At 40.0% G+C, this 25,212-nt stretch overlaps 1 protein-coding gene across 2 annotated transcripts in view; it reads right to left on the minus strand.

Annotated features, from left to right (window-relative positions):
• ITGA8 (integrin subunit alpha 8) overlaps nt 1-25,212 on the minus strand; it is a 194,916-nt gene that overhangs the window by 97,207 nt on the left and 72,497 nt on the right. For both annotated transcript variants that reach the window (XM_027960110.2, XM_060397387.1), the window contains exons 14-15: nt 7,697-7,742; nt 3,652-3,759 (exon numbers count right to left, since the gene is read on the minus strand). In XM_027960110.2, coding sequence (XP_027815911.2) covers nt 3,652-3,759; nt 7,697-7,742 — 154 coding nt within the window. The remainder of the gene's footprint in view (nt 1-3,651; nt 3,760-7,696; nt 7,743-25,212) is intronic.

A 25,212-nucleotide genomic window follows, 5' to 3' on the forward strand; every position in this document is an offset into this window, starting at 1 on the left:
TTTTTGCTTTTATTTCTAGTATTCTGAGAGGTGGATCATAAGGACTCTGCTGTGATTTATGTTGGAGAGTGTTTTGCCTATGTTCTCCTCTAGGAGTTTTATAGTTTCGGGTCTTACGTTTAGATCTTTAATCCATTTTGAGTTTATTTTTGTGTATGGTGTTAGAAAGTGTTCTAGTTTCATTCTTTTACAAGTGGTTGACCAGTTTTCCCAGCACCACTTGTTAAAGAGATTGTCTTTAATCCATTGTATATTCTTGCCTCCTTTGTCGAAGATAAGGTGTCCATAGGTGTGTGGATTTATCTCTGGGCTTTCTATTTTGTTCCATTGATCTATATTTCTGTCTTTGTGCCAGTACCATACTGTCTTGATGACTGTGGCTTTGTAGTATAGCCTGAAGTCAGGCAGGTTGATTCCTCCAGTTCCATTCTTCTTTGTCAAGATTGCTTTGGCTATTCGAGGTTTTTTGTATTTCCATACAAATTGTGAAATTGTTTGTTCTAGCTCTGTGAAAAATACCACTGGTAGCTTGATAGGGGTTGCACTGAATCTGTAGATTGCTTTGGGTAGTTTCACTATTTTCATTCTCACTATATTGATTCTTCCGATCCACGAACATGGTATATTTCTCCATCTATTAGTGTCCTCTTTGATTTCTCTCACCAGTGTTTTATAGTTTTCTATATATAGGTCTTTAGTTTCTTTAGGTAGATATATTCCTAAGTATTTTATTCTTTTCATTGCAATGGTGAATGGAATTGTTTCCTTAATTTCTTTTCTACTTTCTCATTATTAGTGTATAGGAATGCAAGGGATTTCTGTGTGTTGATTTTATATCCTGCTACTTTACTATATTCAATGATTAGCTCTAGTAATTTTCTGCCCACCATATGTTTTATGAAACAGATTATTAAGTACACTTACAGGTCTTCATCTAATTACAGTAAACACTTGAGTTGTCGGGGAAAGCTGTGAATGATTATTAAATTATAATTAAAATTTTAAACTGTTGGGCTATACTTCTGGTGCATCAGAAAGCAGGACAGTATATCACAAATCCTCTAACATTAGTCCTAACCTGACACAATAATTATTCTGTGAAGTAATGGTGTTCATAGCCATCCATGTATAGAGGAGGAGGAATGAAATAAATGTGAAACGGGACTTAAAAATACAAAGCACTTCAGTTTTCAATCGAGCTGCATCAATACTCTTTCAACGATAATAGATTTTACGTAAAGATTTTATGTAAAATTTTATGTAAAAATAATAGATTTTACATTTTTACATAAAGTAATAATAGATTTTACATAAAGTTACATGTAACTGAAAAGTTTTTTTCAAATTTGAAAAGGGCACAGTTTATGAACTTCTACATTTGTAAAATATTTTTTATTAATTTTAATATTTCTCATTCAATAACAAGTATATGAATATGTATAGGCTGGCTTTATTTTGTTTTCTAGTTTAGAAATGCAAGTATCAGAAACTTTATAAATCTACAAAGCTGTTTGAAAGGTACAGAAATTCACATTTAGGGAAATGGAGAACTATTTCCCAGTTAGAGGTTGACTTTCATAGGTACAATGTAAAATTATATCAAATACAGACAAAAACTACAGAAAAGATAATCAACAAATACCTTTCAATCATTTTGGAAATACTGAACTAAATTCCTATAATAAATCTGAAGAAGTATTCGAGAAACACATTTGAGACTGAACCTGCTGTTAATTTCGCATCTTCTAACACTCTGAGTCACCCATTCAAAGTTTTTTCATGCGAAAATGAAACCTCTTCCAGAAAATGGATGCAACAGAATTAAATAAGTAACTCTTATTTGCCCACATAACAAATTGCATTTTATCTAAGTAATCTGATTTAATGCAACAAGAGTTCGTGAAAAAATAATTCTCATTGAAAAGTAATATTCTTTCCACGAGACCAAACAGATCCTATGATCCATTGAAAACACCAAAACTTAAAAAAAAAAAAAATTCAAAAACCAAAAAGTCCCTAGAAAAGATAATCTGGTTCATAGGAAGATTTTACACCAGAGTGTGCCCTACACAAATACTTTAAAGAACTCAGCCTAGAAGTCCATTCAGTCATGAATGTGAAAACGGAGGACGTGGGGCACGTGCTCAAGTAGCACTCATTCTTCCTTTCATGTTCATTTCATCCAGGATTCAGAGAGATGCTGGCTTTTTCACTTATTTTCTCAGATCAGGCTTTCATTATAATATTTTATGGTTTCATAACCCTTTTAAAATGTGCCCAGGGCATTTCCCAGTTACTTTCAGAAGCTGGTTAAGGGGAAGATAGTCCTCCCCAAACTGAGAGGTCCCAGCAAAGGAATTCTTCATGGTCATCCACACCCCTTATCCTCCATCCTTAAAGGCTCTGATTCCAGTATGAAGCCCTGTCCAGAGGCCATGAGCAACATGCTGAAACTGGCTGGGAATATATTCTATAACAGTGGTCCCCAACCATTTTGGCACAAGGGATTGATTTCATGGAAGACAGTTTTTCCACAGAGCAGGGGTTGGGGGAGATGGTTTTGGGATGATTCAAGTGCTTTACATTTACTGTGAACTTTACTTCTAATCTAATGCTGATGCTAGTTTGACAGGAGGTACCAGTCCACAGTCTGGAGGTTGGGGACTGTTCTAAGGGTCTAGACTGATGTGTTCTGCATTCTGACCTTCTCAGGAACTGACCATATCATCTGAGTTATGCCATATCTTCTAGAAAATGGGGGCAAATCTCAAACACTCCAAATATTTATTGATTTTTCAGAGTGTGTGTGTGTGCTCAGTCGTGTCTGACTCTTTGCGACTCTGTACATTATAAACCACCAGGTTCCTCTGTCCATGGGATTCTCCAGGCAAGAATACTGGAGTGGGTTGCCATTTCCTCCTAAAGGGGATCTTCAGATTCTAAGATGTCTAAGATGTCTAATTCTCAGATGTCTAAGCTGTGTTCTCCTACAGTACAGGTTAAGGAACCATAATTCTATATGGTTAAGGAACCATAATTTTACTGCTGCTTCTGATGATGAGATCATGGCTCCCCAAATATACATGAGGACACAAAAATCTCTATAACATTTACCTTCCATCTCATTGTACACATGAGGTTATAAAACTTACATCTGTCTTCAGCACAGAAAGTGAGTAATCTGACCCAATTTGACCCACTATAAAAAATAGACAATACATATGTCTGGAAAGTGTCTATAAGCATATGCAAATACAAGCATCAAGATTTTTCTTATTATATTTTCAATTTGTTTAAAGTTGATTTTCGTATGCCAAGATTCTAAAAGAACTCCAAGATTTGCTTGGGTGAGAATTTTCTCAGGTTAGTTTTGTTTCTCATCTCATGTGGTGCCTATAGATGGAGACATACCCTTCACATAAGTCGACAGCGAAAGATCAGCATTGTGTCAGTTACTTTTTTTTAAATAGACTAACTCCTGGCTACTCGGATGTGGTGCTCAGACCGGCAGCATCAGCACCACTTTGGAGCATCTTCAGAAACATAGTCTCAGGTCCCACCCCAGATTTATGGCCCCCGAAGTGCAGGTTCACAAGATTCCCAGGTGATCTGAGTTCACACAAGAGGGCAAGAAGCACTGTAGAAACTCACCAGGCTACAGGTGCCATTGATTCTGGAATCAGGCAGGTTTTGTTTTCCAGATTGATGATCACCGGCTGCAGGAGAAGTTGGGCCCCCACTGTCACAACTGGCCTCGCTCTGCAGGGAGAAGATGCATGGCTTTAACCAGTCCTGCGAGCAGCAGGCAGAAGCCACTGCCAGCAGTCCCAGCCCCAGTGCCAAGAGTTCCCCTCACTGCGTGAACAGGTGGCCTCAGGACTCAAGCAGCTATGTTCAGACACCTCTGGTTGCTCATGAATATTACGGAGCTGTGAGACTGTGGAGCAAAGCCGCATTCACGGACCTGCTCTGTCTATGGAGTGCTCACAGTATTTTGGTGACATGGCTATGAAATACTTCCCTGGGATCTGCTAGTCTATCCACATTCACATCTGAATATGAAGAAATACATCATCCTACAGTCACTTGCATCACATCTGTAAGTACATGAATTTTTATTTCATTTATTTGGAGGTGCCAGGTCTTAGTTGTGCCATGTGAGATCTAGTTCCCTGACTGGGGATTGAACCTAGGTTCCCTGCGTTGGTAACGTGGAGTCTTAGCCACTGGACCACCCAGGAAGTCCCTGGATAGGGACTTTTAAATGTCTTTTGCTTTGTTATCTTTTTACTTTAAAAAATTTTTTACTTACTTTTAATTGAAGGATAATGGCTTTACAATATTGTGTTGGTTTCTGCCATACATCAACATGAATCAAGCCATAGGTATATACGTGTATCCTCCCTCTTGAACCTCCTTTCAACTTCCCACCCCATCTCACCCCTCTAGGTTGTCACAGAGCACCAGTTTGAGCTCCTTGACTCATAAGTCAGATAAAAACAAATATCATATATAAACACACGCATATGGACTCTAGAAAGATGGTACTGATGAACCTATTTGCAGGGTAGCAACGGAGACGCAGACATAGAGAATACACTTGTGGACACAGCGGGAAGGAGAAGGTGGGACAAATGGAGAGAGTAATATGCAAACATACACACTACCATATGTAAAATAGATAGCCAGTGGGGATTTTTAAATGTTGATTGGCAATTTTCTAGCCAAGCTTTGCAGATTGACCTAAACCCATGAGGGTGGGTGGACTCATTCTGTGCTTCATACAGAGCAGTGGTTCTCAAATCCTGATTGCACAACAGAAGCAGCCAACAGCTTTAAAACAGAAACCAGACCCAGGCTCACCACAGATCAATTGAATCAGAACCCCCGGGGGTCAAGGCCAGGCACTGGAATGTCAAACACACCCTCCAGGTGATTCTGTTGTGCAGCCAAGCTGGAGGAGAGGGACTAATACAGAGTAAACTCAATTCCAACCACCCAGGTGAGGATAAACCAGACCAGAAAGTAAATCACTGGGAAAGGGAACGGGGCAAATTTTTAAAGCTTGGTGCCAAGACAGGAGAGCTGGGAGCCAGCTCTCCAGATGACAATGTGAGATGATGCTATGCTGCTTAAGTTTTCCTCTGACAGGTGGGAGGGCTGGGCCATGGGGCAACGTGCTGTTTAGGGCACTGCTTTAAAGGATTTCATGATTACCATAATGGTGCCTAGTGGGAATTTTCCTAAACTCCTTTATGCTATCTGTACACTGTTAGGTGATTTTTATTTTCAATATTGTATGAGCTCCAGTCCTTTGAAAAGCAGGTTAGACAGGATTAGACACACAAGACATTTATTAAGGTAAATACCTATGAAGGAAAAAGGGGAGAGAGGAGGCTAGGAGTCAAGAGTGTGATGTAGGTCTGATCCCTGGGAATGAACAAGGAAAGAAAAGGCAACCTGGGAAAGAAGCTCCAGCTGGGGCACTTGGGGAAGAGGGTCTTAAGCCAAAGTTGCCTGTTTGTGGAGCTCCAGGTGGGCCTACGTTTGTATCTCTATTGTGTCCAGTAATTGACTGGGAGCCTTTTATGGGAAACAGGGCCTTGTTGCAAATGTAGATTCAGAGCATAGTGGCTGGACCATGAGTCAGTTGCACTCCATCAGCTCCAAGTGCCTCTTGCCTGGAGAATCCCATGGACGGAGGAGCATGGTAGGCTGCAGTCCATGAGGTCGCTAAGAGTCGGACATGACTGAGCGACTTCACTTTCACTTTTCAGTTTCATGCATTGGAGAAGGAAATGGCAACCCACTCCAGTGTTCTTGCCTGGAGAATCCCGGGGACGGGGGAGCCTCCAAGTGGTGCTGCTTCATGGCCACAAACACAGCCCCAATCCTTCCTGTATTTTGAGCATTCCAATCACCTGATTCGCTACTTCCTGAAATGGAGAGTGGTTGGTATACATCAGCCCTCTGAGGATGTCTTAGTACTGATGGACATAATCCTACCTCCTTGAGGAAACCAACTTTAGAATCCCTCGGGGAGCTGACCTAGGTTTGTGCTAGGTCATGTGCCCAGAACACCTGGGTCAGCTCTCTGCCTTTCGATACACACTAACCTGGTGTCTTACATTCCTGTAACACTTTTTTAAACAAGAAAACAATCTCAATTTTCGATCACTGCCTACTGGTTACTTATTATTCTGTGTACTTTACATGCAGAGTCTCAATCCTTTTAACAAAATAACTTTATATAATGTAAGTATTATGCCCATTTGACATATGAAAAAAAAATCTGAGGCTCAGAAAGTTATAGAAACTGGCCCAAGATTACAAATGGGTGAGTGTCTGGAATGGCCAGGTTTTTCTTTTTTCCTTTCTTTCTTTTTTGTTTAAGCAACACAAATTTATTGACACCAAGGGATCAGGAGAAGCATGTTTTATCTGAAAGCTCGAAGGAAGGATTCATTCAGGGGTCTCTCCTAGCTTCTGAAAGTTCTTCACTTGTGGCAGCCTAACTCCAGTCTTCACATGGTCTTCTCCTTGTATGTATGTCTGTCTCTTCACAGCGCATTCTTTTTATTAGAAAAACAGTCAAATTGGATTAGAGGTGCAATGGCTAAGTATTTTAAAATCCAGATCTGTCCTATTTGAATTGTTCAATGCTTGCTTTTGGAGACTACTGATTCTTGGATAGTATTTCTATTCCCTAATTTAGTGTCCACACTTGATTACAGAGGCCAGGATACATAATACCATTCCCTCACCCCACCTTCCTTATCTATAAGCACATTTTAATGCATTTTTAAAGCAAAGAGAAGTATTTAAATGGAGGGCCATCTAAAGAGTGTGTCATTTTGTAAGTTCAGCTAAGATTCATATCTTATTTAACATTATGTTAGTAGAGGCTGGAAGTTTGGTCATGAGATATGAGAACAAAAACAGAAAGGTTGAAAGACAGGAAAAAATACTGAGGGGAAAATATTCCTGCAAACTTTAAAAAAGAGCATCTAAATGTTCTCCAAAATAAATAATTGGGATATACTCTTTAAGGCAAAACTAAAAACAAAGAGGAAATGTATCTGAAACAACTAGAAGAATGTGTCCATCAATGAAGAAATGAAGAAAATGTGGTATACATATTCAACAGAATACTATTCAGACACAAAAGGAAATCTTGCCTTTTGTAACAACACAGAAGGACCTTGAGAGTATTATGCTTAGTGAAAAATTCAGAAAAAGACAAATATCATATGATCTCACTTACATGTACAATCTAAAAACAAAAATAAAAATCACAAGATGAACATACAGATATAGGGAACAGATTGGTGGTTGCCAGAGATGGCAGTGAGAGGGGGTGAGAAAAGGGTGAAAGTGGTCACAAGTACAAACGTCTAGTAATAAGTAAGTCTTGGGGATTTATTATTTATAAGATAAGTCATACAGCATGGTGTTTATAGTTAATAATACCATGTTATTGTTATATATACAGTATATTGAAAAGTTGCCAAGAGGGTAGGTCTTACAATTTCTTATCACAGGACAAAAAAAGTTGTAACTATGTGGTGATGGATGTAATTAATGAGACTTATCATGGTAATCATTTTGCAATATATACAAATATTGAATGTCATATACCTGAAGTTAATATGTTATAATAAAAAAAAAGAACATTTGCAGACCATCAACCACATACCTGTAAACTGCTACTTTTCCTGTTCCAAATGCACCCACAATTAAGTCTAAAAAAAAAAAACACACAAAATAGAAGCACAAATTTTATAGAATTGATCAAAACTCATAATTAATTATAAATAGCACAGAGAGCAACCTGACATGCCGATTGCAGAATGAGAGTCATACAAACAAGAACAGCAAATCACGGCTTTCTTAAGGCATTTTGGAAAAAATATAGGAACTTCACTGTAACTCAGTATGACACATAAATCAACAGATCTCCAACCCTACTGGACTCAGGAAGGCCAGACTTCTGGAAATGCTTTAGATACTCGTCATAATGCCATATCCTCCAGACCCAAGGCACACACCTTACATCATAAGGGAAGAAGCACCGGTGTCTCTATTTCTGATTTGTAAATAAGATCATAGTGATGACCTGAATGGGAAGGAAGTCCAAAAGGGAAGGGATATATGTGTATGTATGTCTGGTTCATTTTGCTATACAGTAGAAACTAACTTAAGATTGTAAAGCAACTATACTCCAATGAAAAACTAATTTAGAAAGAAAAAAGGACTTCCCTGGTGGTCCAGTGGCTAAGACTCTGCACTCCCAATGCATGTGGCCTGGGTTCAATCTCTGGTCTGGGAACTAGATCCCACATGCTGCAACTAAATAAATAAATAGAAAAAAGGGGGAGGGAAGCATATGCTAAGTGCCTACTATGTACCAGGCTCATCACACATACTGTTTTATCATCCCCCTATCAGCAACAGGCCTATAAGGCAAGTGTTTTACCAGTGAAGTAGGGCATTTTGGCTGCCATCTTACCTCAGCCTTTCGCTCTTACAAATATGTGGGTGGCGAGTATGGTTTTGGCAGAGTGACTGGTAGTATATGAAATAACTGACATATCATTATAACAGTCTCTCCTTATTAATGGTTTTGCTTCTTTGGTTTCAGTTACCTGTGGTCAACCACAGTCTGAAAATATTAAGTGGAAAATTCCAGAAATAAACAACTCATCATCAAACTTTTAAACTGCATGCTGTTCTGAGCAGCGTGATGAAATCTCACGCCATCCTGCCTGGGATGTGAATGACCTCTTGGTCCTGCATGTCCTATCTGTAGTTGCTTAGTAGCCAACTTGGTGTCTCAGTGCTTCTTCTAGTGACACTTACTTTACTTAATAATAGCACTAAACTGGGAGAGGAGTGATGCTAGGGACTTCCTTAGTGTTCCAGGGGTTAATACTCCACGCTTCCAATGCAGGGAGTGTGGGTTCAATCCCTGGTCAGGGGAACTAAGATCCTGCATGCTGCAGGGCATGACCAAAAAAAATTAAAAAGGAGTGATGCTAGCAATTAAAATGTGCTAAAGAGAAGCCCTAAGTGATTCCTCTCAGTGAAAAGGTGAGCATTCTCCACTTAGTAAGAAACAAAATCCTACGCTAAAGCTGCTAAAAGCTACAGGAAGAACAAATCTTATGTATGTGAAACTGTGAAGAAGGAGAAAAACACTCATGCTAGTTTTGTGGTCACACCACAAGCTGCAAAAGTTAAGAAGTAGGTGAGAAGTAATTAGCTAAGACTGAAAAAACATTGAATTTGTACAATAAGATGTTTTGAGTGAGAGAGACCAGATTCACCTAACTTTTATTATAGTATATAGTTATGATTGTTCTACTGTATTCTTAGTTATTATTGTTAATCTCTGTACCTAATTAATAAATTCATCTTTATGTATAGGGAAAAAACATAGTATCTAGAGGGTTCAGTACTCTCTGAGGTTTCAGGCATCCACTGAGAGTTCTGGAAATGCCCCCATGGATAAGCAGGGAAACTATAATAATATTAAATAACAACAACAATGCTAATAATCAACAAAACATATTGAACACTTATTCTAGGCCAGGAATCCTTTTAACAAATTTACTTTAACTGATTCCTAGCAAGTTAAAGGAGAAGGCAATGGCACCCCACTCCAGTACTCTTGCCTGGAAAATCCCGTGGATGGAGGAGCCTGGTAGGCTGCAGTCCATGGGGTCGCTAAGAGTCAGACATGACTGAATGACTTCACTTTCACTTTGTAATTTCATGCACTGGAGAAGGAAATGGCAACCCACTCCAGTGTTCTTGCCTGGAGAATCCCAGGGGCGGGAGAGCCTGGTGGGCTGACGTCTATGGGGTCACACAGAGTCGGACATGACTGAAGTGACTTAACAGCAGCAGCAAGTTAAAAAGTCTTTATTATTAGCACAATTTTGCAGGAAAGGAATTTGCTTTTCGTTTTCATTTATTTTGTTGCAGTAGAGTTGCTTTACCATGTCGTGTCAGTTTCTGCTGTACAACAAAGTGAATCAACTGTATGTACACATATATCCCCTCTTTTTGGATTCCCTTCCCATTTAAATCAGCACAGAGTATTGAGTAGAATGCCATGTGCTATACAGTAGGTTCTTACTAGTTTTCTATTTTATACATAAGGTATATACATATCAACCCCAATCTTCCAATCCACTCCTCCCCCCTACATTCCCTGCTTGCTATCCATACGTTTGTTCTCTGCCTCTATGTTTTGGCAGAAGAGGAATTTGAGGCTTAGGGAGGAGGCTTACATATAAATTCACTGATGAGTCGCAAAGAGTCAGACATGACTGAGATCATTTCCCTTTCACACACATTCAGATGAGGTGAAGCTGGGTTACAGCAGGACTGGGCAACAGAGAAGTCTTAGACTCTTTGAGGAGTAATGTTCACAACAATCTCAGTGATTGGCTAATACACAGGCAGAACTCTCCATTTTTCTTAATCTCATGTATGATGCTTATTTTTTCTCAGGAGGTGCAACCAAGCACAAATGAAAATGATCATGGTTATATCTGCAAAGTAAAATTTAGATGCAGAGATGGGAAACTTGGATTGGCAGAATTAACAGCCACAGAAGAAAACTTATAGTAGCTGAAACCATAATTGGTTAATTCCAGTAGAACTGAGGTGAAAATGAAAAGAAAAAAAGATGGGGAAACTTTTTTGGCCATGCCATATGGAAAACCAATCAAGGAATTAAATTGGTTTAATGGAGTTTGTACAGGAAAATGATTTGTAGCCACATGCCCTTGGCATTCACCTTTCCAGACAAAGGAACTGGTCAGACTGCAAGCAACTATGATTCTTCTCTAGGGGCTTCTCTTGGCTGGGCCAGGGCATTACCCTCAGCCCATGATGGATGGGGACTGGATGGATAGTTAGGTCCATGAGCTAGCAAGGCTTCTTTCTTAGGGTGACTCTAAGGTATGTGCTTCCTGTCTCCAGACTTCCCCAGTGAGACAAAGCCCTAGTTGCCCACCCAGTCAGGGTCGTGATAATAATCTTTCCTTTTCACATCTCTCTTCCCTACTTCCTTAGCAATGGTTTCTGGGGGTTATTCCTCAAATAAACTACTTATTTTCTAATATTTAATGTCTGCTCTTAAAGAACCCAACCAAAGACAATAATTCTTGTGAAAAATGTTTTTTTTTTTTTAATAGACTCATATCTTCAGGATTAAAATCAGTCAAAATATCTCTGGTTACATGGAAGAAATGTAAGTGTCCATCAACAGATGAATGGGTAAAGAAGATGGATACACAGAACACACACACAGGACTATTAGTTGGTCATTAAAAAAATGAAATATTGCCATTTGCAGCAACATGGATGGACAAGTTTATTATAGTGAGTGAAGTCAAAGAAAGATAAATATTAAATGACCTTACTGATATCTAAAAAATTATACACATGGATTTATATACAAAACAGAAATAGGCTTACAGACATAGGAAAGAAACATCTTATCAAAGGGGAAAGGAAAGGGGGAGGAATAAATTAGTAGTGTGGGATTAACAGAAATACATCATTATACATAAAATAGATAAGAATATACTGTATAGCACAGGGAACCATATTAAACATTTTTAAATGAACTATAAAGGAAAATAATCAGAACATATATATACATCCATATAACTGAGTCACTTGGCTGTATAGCTGAAACTAACATAATATTGTAAATCAACTATACTTCAATTTAAAAAGTTGAAAGTTTCTTTTTCTATAGACACAGCATCGGATTCAGATGATAGACTGGACTATCAGGACTGGACTCCAAAGATCCATGGTTTAAAAGATGTGCATGCTAATATTCAAAAGCAGAGACATTACTTTGCTGACTAAGGTCCGTCTAGTCAAGGCTATGGTTTTTCCTGTGGTCATGTATGGATGTGAGAGTTGGACTGTGAAGAAAGCTGAGCGCAGAAGAATTGATGCTTTTGAACTGTGGTGTTGGAGAAGACTCTTGAGGGTCCCTTGGACTGCAAGGAGATCCAACCAGTCCATTCCGAAGGAGATCAGCCCTGGAATTTCTTTGGAAGGAATGATACTAAAGCTGAAACTCCAGTACTTTGGCCACCTCATGTGAAGAGTTGACTTATTGGAAAAGACTTTGACGTTGTCAGGGACTGGGGGCAGGAGGAGAAGGGGACGACAGAGGATGAGATGGCTGGATGGCATCACTGACTCGATGGACATGAATCTGAGTGAACTCCGGGAGTTGGTGATGGACAGGGAGGCCTGGCGTGCTGCGATTCATGGGGTCGCAAAGAGTCGGACACGGCTGAGCGACTGAACTGAACTGAGCTGGTGCTAATGTTTAATTGGAGAAGGAAATAGCAACCCACTCCAGAGAAGGCAATGGCACCCCACTCTAGTACTCTTGCCTGGAAAATCCCATGGATGGAGGAGCCTGGTAGGCTGCAGTCCATGGGATCGCGAAGAGTCAGACCCGACTGAGCGACTTCACTTTCACTTTTCAGTTTCATGCATTGGAGAAGGAAATGGCAACCCACTCCAGTGTTCTTGTCTGGAGAATCTCAGGGACGGGGGAGCCTGGTGGGCTGCCGTCTATGGGGTCGCACAGAGTTGGACACAACTGAAGCGACTTAGCAGCGGTAGCAGCAACCAGTATTCTAATCTGGAGAATTCTATGGATAAAGGAACCTGGCGGGCTGTCGTTCATGGGATCGCAAATGGTCGGACAAGATCGAGTAACTAAATAACAACAACGTTCAACAAGTCAAATGAAGGTCATCTAGTAGGGGTCCCCAACCTCCAGGACCTAATGCCTGATGATTTGAGGTGGAGCTGATGTAATAATAATAATAGAAATAAAGTATACAATAAATATAAGGCCCCTGAACCATCCCCAAGTCATCCCTGCCCCCACTCCTGGTATGTGGAAAAAGTTTCCTCCATGAAACCAGTCCCTGGTGCCAGAAAGGTTGGGAACTACTGAAAAGAGCTCCGTGTGTGAGATTAAGGAAGACAGTAAGTCAAGGGCTACAACTTGAGTATCTATGACTCATGGAATAAAACACTCTTTTCCAAGGGTTCAAACCTATAAAGTCAGCAAGCAAAGTTTCTAAGTCTACTAGTTTTGAAAACATATTAGAATTTCACCATTTTCAATGCTTTTCACGTTTTTTTCTGTTGACATTCATCTCTCCCTGCACAACAGTGCATTTTTGCTATGTCAGAGGAAAAAGAGCTACTGATTTGAAGAAACAGGGACTCTGTTCTTCCTGTGTAATCTGAACTCCAATATTTAGACAAGTGTAGTACAGGTGGCACTCGGTCTGATCTGCGTCTATTGCACAACGTCAGACAGGAAAGTTCCATTACGAAAACGGATTCCAAGGGATCATGCACTTTGTTTTTGTCTCTAAATAAGGTGAAATGTTTATATCTTGAGATTGGACACTTTATAAATAACAGACAAATTGTAAGCATTGACTCTTTGGAAATGACCAAGAAAAAAGACTATAAGCTCTTCCAGGGCAGGAATCTTTCTTTGGGTTTGCATATCACAAAGATTTTATGGAATGGTAGGGGCTGAAATAAAGGAAGAAAGAAAGAATCTTTGCATCCACAGCACCAGGCATAGTGTCAGAAACAGGGCAGGGACTTTATCCTCCTATGAAATGGGAGGAAAAGTAATCATGAGATAATATCCTGAAAAAGAGAGAGATGAAGGAAATGGAACAATTATTAAGACAGGCTAATGTCAACTATAATTCTGCTGAATTTTTGCATGTGCACTTGAAAGTGTTGGGAGACACACACACACTTCAGAGCTTGCATCATGATCAGATTGTCACTATAGAGGAGAAACTGAGAGTCACACTCCTGACCATTAGGGGCAGGAGTGCTTTTTCTTTGGGAACTTTGATTCCTAGGCCTCAGGGTGGGAATTTTCCTGCTCAGGAAAACTCAAGTAACTGGCAAAACAGGCCATGATTTTATTATTATTTTTTTTTTTCATAAGAATGTGGCCACAGTTATTCAGAGGCTGAGAAAACAGTTATCTACCACTAAAGTATGCTTGTCTTCTGAGATACCACCTTGGTATTGTGCCTGCTGGAAAAGGCCAGAAGCATCTGTGCTCAGGGTCTTAAAATTATCAGATTTCTCTAGGGGAGGAGAATGGATCTGCTTATTTGTGTTTCTAACTAATCTGTCTTTCCAAAATATGTGACTTGTTTTGATAAGTATTATGTCATTTCCAAATATACATACGATATTATAGATATGTTCCAAATATATATACACACCTATATTTATGTGTTTATGGATGCATCTATATATGTATATACACACTTGTTTATATATGTGTGAATATACAAATATATATATAGACACCCAATTAAAAATTTTTTCCCCATAATTCTGTCATACTTAGGAATTTCTTCCTTCCCTTCAGGATTTTTACTGTTTTTTTTAAAAAACTTTTAATTTAGTGGTGTACAGTTGATTTAGTGTTGTGTTAGTTTCAAATGTACAGCAGTGATTCAATTATACATATACCTATTCATTCTTTTTTTAGATTTTTTTTCTCACCTAAGTTATCACAAAATATTGAGTAGAGGTCCCTGTGCTATACAGTAGGCGTTTGATGGTTACCTACCTTATATATAGTGGTGTGTATATGTTAATCCCAAGGAATTTCAGTGATAACCTGATGACAAATTTTGGTGCTAGTGTTTGCATAATCCAGTAACTGATTATGCAATTAATAACTGGGTCATAAATCAGTGGACTTTTTCCCCTCACTTTGAGACAACAGATCTTATACCTTTATCTAGTGTTTATCTATTTTCCTTTCTTATTGAAACTTCTTAAAAGTATATTCTGAAAACAAACAAAAACCTTTTCCTTTCTTTTTGCAAAGACATTTAGCCTTTTATTCCCCCTTGAAGAAACACTTGGCAACTAAAATTGGTTCTTTCCCCTTAATCAAAAACGGTTCTAAAAATGCTAGAGTCCTTTTTTATCACCTCACACCGCCGGAGAAACATAGTTTATTTTCCTTTTGGTTTTTGATGGAACCAAGTACTTTTAAGGATAAAAGAAGGAGACATTAGCATGAATGCAGGATCAGTAGGCAAGAAAAAATAACCCTAAAAAATGTGAGGTCACAGGAGACATATTACACCTCTATTTTGTATTTTATTTCTCCAAAATTGTTGTTTTTAAACAAGAAAGCAGTAAAGAGCCAAGTCTTTAAAGGGTGCTGGGACTATAGGATCTGATTTCATTAATCTCCAAAGGAAATTTTAGAATTAGAAGAAGTTCAATAGGAAAACATCAATGTTGTTTTGAGTGTGGATTTGAAGTCTGGGCCCAGGTGGGCAGGGGGCAGAAAGAGAGAATGGAAACTTCTGAGATGGGGGACAGAGGGAAGGGGAAGATAACAGGAAGAGTGTGGACAGGATTAGATGAGAAAATCTCCCAGAGGCGTTACATGGAGGGACAACTCCCCGGTCCCCAGAGCATCATCAGTTGCGAGCCACCTTCTCTGCTACTTTCTTTCTTCCTACTTCTAACTCTCCCATCTTCCTAAGAAATATACACATTCTGAAATCTCTTGCTCAAAATGCCACCAAACACCTCCTTTAAAATCTTGGAGTTAAAAGACATTTATTATTTCAGAATAATTCTAGATAGTGAGAACTGCCATAAAGAGCTTCCAAATGAATGAGAAACATGGGAATGAAAAACTAGGAGTTGTATGAAAAGTTCCCTTCCAAAGGGAAGGCCCCATGCCTAAACACAACCCCCCCCAAATGTAGAAATCACCAAGGAATTTTAAAATTGAAACGTTAAAAAATTCAAGTTCTAAAGGTAAGTGAAAGAAATAGTGGTAGATGTTTACAATGAAGCCCCCTGATCAGATGGGAATATTTGTCAATGCTCTCAAGAATGTCGGGCACCTATGAAAAAATAAATTTTAATTATTATTAATAACCCTATTTTATGACAGACTCATATATATTAATAATAAAACTATGAGTGTATGTGTTAGTAGTTCAGTCGTGTCCTACTCTTTGCAGCCCCACAGACTACAGCCTACAAGGTGCCTCTGTCCATGGATTTCTCCAGGGAAGAATACTAGAGTGAGTTGCCATTCCCTTCTCCAGGGGATCTTCTCAACCCAGGGATTGAACCTGGTCTCCTGCATGGTAGGCAGATTGTTTACCATCTGAGCCATCAGGGAAGCCAATAAAACTATAAATAGTCCAATCAGTCAGTTCAGTTCTGTCGCTCAGTCGCTCAGTCCTGTCTAACTCTTTGCGACCCCATGAATCCCAGCACGCCAGGCCTCCCTGTCCATCACCAACTCCTGGAGTTCACCCAAACTCATGTGCATCGAGTCAGTGATGCCATCCAGCCATCTCATTCTCTGTTGTCCCCTTCTCCTCCTGCCCTCAATCCCTCCCAGCATCAGAGTCTTTTCCAATGAGTCAACTCTTCGCATGAGATGGCCAAAGTATTGGAGTCTCAGCCTCAGCATCAGTCCTTCCAATGAACACCCAGGACTGGTCTCCTTTAGGATGGACTGGTTGGATCTCCTTGGAGTCCAAGGAACTCACAAGAGTCTTCTCTAGCACCACAGTTCAAAAGCATCAATTCTTCGGCACTCAACTTTCTTCACAGTCCAACTCTCACATCCATACATGACCACTGGAAAAACCATAGCCTTGACTAGACAGAACTTTGTTGGCAATGTAATGTCTCTGCTTTTTAATATGCTATAACTTTCCTTCCAAGGAGTAAGCATCTTTTAATTTCAATAAAAGGTAATAAATAGGCAATTCATATAAAAATAAATAGCTATGACCAATAAATACAGGAAAAGATGTTCAACCTCATTTGTCATCAAAGAATCTCAAATGGAAGAAACAATGAGATATCATTTTTTACTTTTGAAGTTTGAAAAGTTTAGTATTAGGCACAATAGAAGAGGATCAGAAACACATGTATCCTCTGTTGGAGGGAATATAAATTGGCACAGTTTTCTTAGAAGGTGCTATGTCAGTTGTGGCTCAGATGGCAAAGAATCTGCCTGCAACGCAAGAGACCTGGGTTCAATCCGTGGGTCAGGAAGATCCCCTGGAGAAGGGAATGGCTACCCATTCCAGTATTCTTGCCTGGATAATCCCATGGACGTTGGAGCCTGGTGGGCTATAGTCCATGGGGTCACAAAGAATCAGATACAACTGAGTGATTAACACTATCTATCTGTAACAATGCAAATGTTTGACCCAGAATTTACATCTCTATGAATTTATCCTGAGGATAAACTGGACAATGTGCAGAGACATATCAAATAAAAGCTAACTTTCTAAACACTTTAATTATATGCATTTCTTTGTTATGACAATCCTGTGAGGTAGATACCATAATTACCCTCATTTTAAAATAGGGAAAATAAAAAATAAAAATAAAAAAATAAAATAGGGAAAATAAGGTCCATAAAAGCTAAAGAAAGTAAGTGGCCGGGCCAAGTTTTAGAGAGGCAGTCTGGCTGTTACCTATTTTCATCCCAGTGCTTCCCAGGAACATAGCTACAGGCTACTTTTCTCTCTTAAAAAAAAAAAACTTAAAATTCAGATGTTTTTACATAAAGTAAATGTCAGCCTTGAAAATTATTCTAATATGTGGAATCTTAAAAAAAGGGGGGGGGTACAAATGAAACATCTACAAAACAGAAATAAGAGTTAAGATGTAGAAAGCAAACTTGTTTTTTGTTACCAGGGTAAGGGAGGAGTGGGCATAAATTGGGAGACTGAGATTGACATATACACACCACTTTATATAGATAATTACGAAGAAACTGCTATATAGCCCAGGGAACTCTACTCAATACTCTCCAATGGCCTGTGTGTGTGTACGACTCTTTGCGACCCATGAACTGTAATAGTGGGTTATTGGTCCACTAGACTCCTCTGTCCATGGAATTCTCCAGGAAAGGATACTGGAGTGGGTAAGCCATTCCATTCTTCAGGGAATCTTTCTGACCTAGGGATCAAACCTGGGTCTTCCCTATGAGAGGGAGGCATGAGAAAAGAATCTTTAAAAAAGGCATATATATATATCTATATATGTATAACTCAATCATTTTGCTGGACACCTGAAACTAATAAAACATTGTAAATCAACTATACTCCATAAAATTAAGAAAATATATACTACTCTTAGAGCTTTTATAAATTCATCTGGTCATGAACTACCAACACAACAAAGATATAGAACAACTCTATCATCCCCAAATGTTCCCCTGCACATTGCTGTCAAGCCTGCCCCCACTCCCTTCTTAGCCTCTTGATCCTCTATTCTGCTTTCCAGAATGTTGCATAGATGGAGGTATACAGCAAGTAGCCCTTTTTTCACCTTATATGGCCTTTTATTTTAATTTTTTAAAATTTATTTTATGGAAGTATAACTTACAATGTTATATTAATTTCTACTGTACAGCAAAGTGATTCTTATATGTATGTGTATATATATACACACACACACTCTTCATATTCTTTTTCACTATGGTTTATTACAGGTTATTGAATATAATTCAGGTGCTATACAGTAGGATCTTGTTATTTATTCATTATCTATACAATAATTTACATCTGTTAATCCAACTCCCAATTTACCCCTCGCCAACCTTCTCCCTGACCTTGACAACTAGAAGTCTGTCTGTGTGTCTACTTCTGTTTTATAGATAAGTCCATTTGTGTCAGATTTTAGAGTCTATATATAAGTGATATCATATGGTATTTGCCTTTCTGACTTCACTAAGTATCATAATCTCTAGGTCCATTCATGTTGCTGCAAATAGCATTATTTCATTCTTTTTATGGCTGAATGATATTCCAGTGTGTGCGTGTACACAGACACACACAAATACCACATTTTTATTACCCATTCATATGTCGATGGACATTTAGGTTGCTTTCATGTCTTGGCTACTGTAAAAAGTGCTACAATGAACATAAGGGAGAATGTATTTTTGAATTATAGTTTTGTCTGGGTGTATGCCCAGGGGTGGGACTGCTGGATCATATGGCAACTCTATTTTTAGCTTTTTGAGTTTTCCATAGTGGCTGTACCAATAGTTGTAGCCTTTTGGAATTGGCTTCTTTCACTGAGCTTAGTTCATTTGAGATTCATCTACGATCTTGCATGTGTCAGTAATTCATTCATTTTTATTGCTGAGCTGTATTTCACTCGCTCATGGTTTGTTTATCCATCCCTGGCTAAGGAAAATTTGCATTGTTTCCAATTTTTGGAAAGTCACTATAAACATTTGTGTACAGGTTTTTGTACCTATAGGCTGATTTTGATTTGTAAACTGTCTCTGGTTGAATCTCTATAATGTCTTTAAAGTCCTCTTTTAAATGCAGTGGTCAGTTTCAAGTGAAAAATTTCTGAATAGAGGGTAAAAATTTAGGAATTGTAAATTCCAGTTCATTTTGCCACTGGCTTCCTATCGACTTTGGACAAGTTGCTCTTGATTGCTCAAAGTCTGGAGAAGTCTTCAAGGTTCTCCGGACAAGAGAGCCAAGAGCTCAGTAGAATTTGTTGGGGGTCACGTGAGACCACTTTCTCAGCTCTGATATACAATCCAGGACTGTCTTTTGTCTCTTGAGTCAGCTGGGCTTCTGCACGGTTTGTGTCTCATCTTGCTTCCTTTATGGAACAGTGTTTGGCTTTCTCCCTGGTTCAACCAGACTTGGACATCCCACTGGCCCACCTCTAAGACTCAGCTCCCTGAGCTCATCATCCATAGACTTCTGGCTCCTGTCTTGGCATTGCTGATGCTCATAGCCCACAGCATCTCCTCCAGACACTCCTCATCACCCTCTTGGCTCCATCTCTGTTAAGCCCCTTCCTGCAGCATTTTAAAGATGAATGAGGGTTGTTAAGTATAGATGTCTACCTGGACCCACCCAGAATCTGCTCACTTTCATACAAGGATGATTTTAAGAGAATTGATGGGATTAAAGATAATGTGTAAAATGATGGGCTTAATGTGTAAAATGATGGGTGGAAACATGGCCATGTTGACTCTTAAAAATTGGCTTATGAGTTTGGCACTGGAAAAACAGCCCATGTCTGTGGGAAGCAGGCATTTAGATAAGTCTCCTTGAGTTTGGCAAATGTGTTCATCTAAAAATAGACAGTTTTTTTTTCTTGCTTTTTTATTGCAACATGCAAAACATTACTGAGAGGAGGGTTACGAGTAGAGGAAGAAATGTTTGAAAAAAAATGCATAATTTTATCCCAGAAAGTAATAATCCTAACAATCTGTCTGAAATGCTTCCAAATGAACTCTGAAGGAAAACATTTATGAGCTGGACTGTGGTATTAGGTTGCAACATTCTAATTTACTGAGAGTTTATTTTCTTTTTTAAAAAATCCCACAAAAATAAAAGTGAACTATCAAATGTTGAGTCTGCCTTATGAAAATCGTTTTCTACATGTTATTAGCATCCTGTGGCTATCAGCATTGCCCTTTCTCCACCACTGATTGATGCTTTGCTAGTTGTGGTCCATGTCACTGGATCAAAGGCATTTCACTTTATCCTGTTGTGGTCACACTTATAATATATGTACTGTCCAGTCAGTCGCTAAAACCATTTTGGAGAAAAGTTTATTTCTTTAGGACCATTCTCATTTATAAGTGGCTGCCTATTGGGAATGATTTCACAGTCTCCAAAAGAGTCTGGTATTGATGTTGAAAACTCAGCCTCTGAACACCGGTGCTGATTTGAATCTTGGAGACAGAGTTTTGGGTGAAGTAGAAAAGAATAATTTTATTGCTCTGCCAGACAAAGGGGGACACAGGGACTCATGCCATTCAAAACTGTGTCCCAACCGGGCAGGGGAGGAGTGGTAGGGGGGTGGGATGGTTCAAGGGTGGGGTTGCTGATAAGAATGCCGGTGTGTGCAGGACCTGCATTCCTTTAATCCGGCCTCAGGTGGTCTCCTGAGGAGCTTCTCTGGTTCTAGAGATTATCAAACTGTGACCTTCTCTAAAATTAAGAATGCTTCATGAATTAACATTTTCTAAATGTTGGGAGTTTTAGTTCTGTTGAAGACCTCAAAGATATTGCTGTGTATATCCCTTGAGGTGGAATGAGGACCCTGCCCCAAGGCTGCACTATTGTTTCTGCCCCAAGGCTGCTCCTCCCTTGTCTCTGGATCCCCTCCCTTCCGTGAGCAACAACTGTTTGAACCTGCCCTTTGGAACTCAGGGTAGGTTGTGGAGGGTGAAGTCTATTCCCTACAAATGAGAAACAGGGGGACAAAGAAACACTTTCATGTCCAGGAGCCCCAGGAGGTCCTGCTGGTTTCACTGTCCCGTTAAGACACTACTCTCATATCCATCCTGACAGAGAAAATCCTATGATTAAAAACAGTGTGGGACTTTAAAAGCCTGCTAAATGTTATGAACTGAATTGTATCTTCCCAGCCCCCAAAGTTTGACATTAAAGTCTTAATCTCTTGTACCTTAGAATGTGACTCTATTTAGAGAAAAGGTCCGTCTAGTCAAGGGTATGGTTTTTCCAGTGGTCATGTATGGATGTGAGAGTTGGACTGTGAAGAAAGCTGAGTGCCAAAGAATTGATGCTTTTGAACTGTGGTGTTGGAGAAGACTCTTGAGAGTCCCTTGCACTGCAAGGAGATCCAACCAGTCCATTCTAAAGGAGATCAGTCCTGGGTGTTCTTTGGAAGGACTGATGCTAAAGCTGAAACTCCAGTACTCATTGGAAAAGACTGATGCTGGGAGGAATTGGGGGCAAGAGGAAAAGGGGACGACAGAGGATGAGATGGCTGGATGGCATCACCGACTCGATGGACGTGAGTCTGAGTGAACTCCTGGAGATGGTGATGGACAGGGAGGCCTGGTGTGCTGCGATTCATGGGGTCGCAAAGAGTCGGACACGACTGAGCAACAGAACTGAACCAAACTGAACTGTCTTTAAAGAGGTGAGTTAAAGTGAGGTCATTCGAGTGGACCCTCATTTCATCTGGCTGCTGTCCTGTAAGAAGAGGAAAGTTGGACACAGATACACACAGAGAAATGACAACCTGCAGACACAAAAACAAAATGCTGTCTACAAACCAAAGAAAGAGGCCTCAGGAGAAACCACTCCTGCCCACATCTCAAACTTGGACTGGTAGCCTCCAGAAACTCAAGGAAAGACATTTTTGTTGTTTGAGCCACCCAATGTATGGTACTTTGTTATGGCAGCCCAAGAAAACTGATACACTAAGATACAAATGTATAGAGTTGCCAGAGAGGGAGGAGAGGAAGAAAAGAGATGTATGAAGGTTCCCTCTACTGAACACCCTCATTCAGCAACTTGTGATTGAACTCTCAGCATGAGCCAAGTCCTGTCCCAGCTGCCAAGGATTCAGCAGTGAGCAAACTGACACATTTTCTGCCCTTTGAGTACTGATAGTCTATCAGTCAGCTCTCCACCGGGGCTTGTTAAAGATGCGGGCCAGCACTCACTGGATCCGAGTCCCTGGGTGCAACCTACTCTCCTCCCCCACCCCACCCCCACACCCATCATTTATATTTGGATGGGAACAAGGATGTTAGGTCCTTCTCCACTGCCCATTTGAGAAGAGGAAATAGTGTCAGCTTCCGCAGCTGATGTAGAGGAGCTGTTAAGGATAGAAAGAAAAGAAAGCTGGAGATGAGAGGGGCTGATCACCCCTCAAATGAGCTTCACCTAATCACAATTTAGCCAAAGTGCTGGCCAGGCCCCACGCATTCTGTTGTACACTCAAGCTCTCATGAAACTCTATTAAGGTTGGTAGTTTTTAGGAAAGTGGCTATTACTAGTGTCACCCCAGAAAACTGTGAACAAAAAATAAAAGATGATGGCCATATACAGAAAGAAGAGTGTGAGGAGCTTCTCTGGTTCTAGAGATTAGAAGAGAAGCCCCTTGCAGCCTGGAAATTGCAGGGCTTGCAGATTGGAAATATTAGAGAGGACTTTGCTGCTGTGTTAGTTATCCTGGAAATCATTCGCCCTCCTCTCATAGGAAGGAAGCTCTAGGAATGTTACTGGAGTCATTGCCTTAAGGCACAGGGCTAGGTCTGGTGCAAAGCATTAGAGCATCTGAATCTCAGCATTAGAGCTTCTTTCGGGTCCCTCTCACCTCTCTTTAGTGAGTGAGGTTAAGAAATAACATATATTGACTGTGTAGAGTTCTTTATGGTTTGCAAGTTGTCTTCACAACAATCTTGAGCCATAGTGCATTGCTCTGATGACCCTCCTTTTAAGGCTAGAGAAGCTAAGTTCAGAGATATAAATGTTACATGCAGGGTTACAGAGCTGAAAATGATGGGTGAAGAAATGAGAATATGGGCCCCCTGACTCCCATATGTTATTGGTGCTATTTCTATCAAGCTGGTTCTCTTGGTCTAGAAATCTGGCACTGAAATGCTCAGGGCTTATGGAATTAAGGTCAAGGGTTCTGCTTGCCAAGAATAAGTGCACCATCTTAAGTGGCACCTCCCATAATCCTAGGAGAAGAAGCCCAAGTTTATTTAAAGGATCATCACCATCTTGACTTCCATATCTATTTTTTAAATTCTACTGAAGTATAGCTGATTAACAATGTTGCATTAATTTCTGTTGTTTGGTTGCTAAGTCATGTCAGACTCCTTTGCCACCCCATGGACTGCAGCCCGCCAGGCTCCTCTGTTCATGGGATTTCCCAGGCAAGAATACTGGAGTGGGTTGCTATTTCCTTCTCCAGGGGATCTTCCCAACTAAGGGACTGAACCCATGTCTCTTGCATTGGCAGGTGGATTCTTTATCACTGAGCCACCTGGGAAGCCCAAGGAAGTGATTTAGCTAAACAGATACAAACATTCTTTTCTCACATTCTTTCTATTACGGTTTAATCACAGGATACTGAATGTAGTTCCCTCTGTTGTACACTAAACCGCCTGTTGTTTATCCATCCTATAAATAATAGTTCGCATCTGCTAATCCCAAACTCCCAGTCCATCCTTCTCCCATCCCTCTCCCCCTTGGCAACCACAACTCCATTCTCTATCTCTGTGAGTCTGTTTCTGTTTCACAGATAACTTCATTTGTGTCATATTTTAGATTCCACATATAAGTGATATCATATGGTAATTGTCTTTCTGTCCACATCTATTCTTATTTTACACAAGAATAAGATAGCTCACTGGACTTAGAGTTCTAAGATAGTTGCCAGGTAAGGAGATGAGGGAAGAGTTTATATGCCAATGTATGTGGCTATGAGGAAACGGGTTTATTCATTCATTTATTCACGTATTCATTCATTCATTCAACAAACATTTGCTAGCTGCCTCCAGTGCCAGCCACGCTTGGGGTACTAGGCTTCCATAACAAGAAAAGTTAAATCCAGGGCTTGCCCTCAACTAATAAAGGGGACAGTCTCAAGGGGCAAAAGAGGCATTTATCAAAAGACCACAAAAAAATGTGTCATTTCAATCTGCTGCTGCTGCTGCTAAGTCGCTTCAGTCATATCCAACTCTGTGTGACCCCATAGACGGCAGCCCACCAAGCTCCCCCATCCTGGGATTCTCCAGGCAAGAACACTGGAGTGGGTTGCCATTTCCTTCTCCAATGCATGAAAGTGAAAAGTGAAAGTGAAGTTGCTCAGTTGTGTCTGACCCTCAGCGACCCCATGGACTGCAGCCTACCAGTCTCCTGCATTCATGGGATTTTCCAGGCAAGAGTACTGGAGTCATTTCAATCTGAGAGAAGTGTTTTTAGAGGAAGGACAAGAGTCAGGAGAGGGTTTCCGAGGAAGTGACATTTGAACTGGGTTCCTAAGTGGGAAGTGAACTCCTGGGAAGATATCCAGGATGTGCAAAGATAGAAGGGATGCTTCAGTGAATGACACTAAACTACATTTTTTAAATCATATATTCATAACTTTAAAAATGACTTATGTGAAGAACAGACACTGGAAAGTCAGAAATAAGGAGAGATTCTAACTACAGGAGAACTCACTCCCACTCACCCCACCCCTCTTAAAAAAAGGAGCCATGGCTGGCCGCAGAGTTTTTATTAACTAAACACTTATAACAAAGATCAAGGATACATGATATCCTGCCTTATTAATGGTGCCTTGGGTTTC

Source organism: Ovis aries, chromosome 13, assembly GCF_016772045.2.
Source record: "Ovis aries strain OAR_USU_Benz2616 breed Rambouillet chromosome 13, ARS-UI_Ramb_v3.0, whole genome shotgun sequence".
Lineage (NCBI taxonomy): Eukaryota > Metazoa > Chordata > Mammalia > Artiodactyla > Bovidae > Ovis > Ovis aries.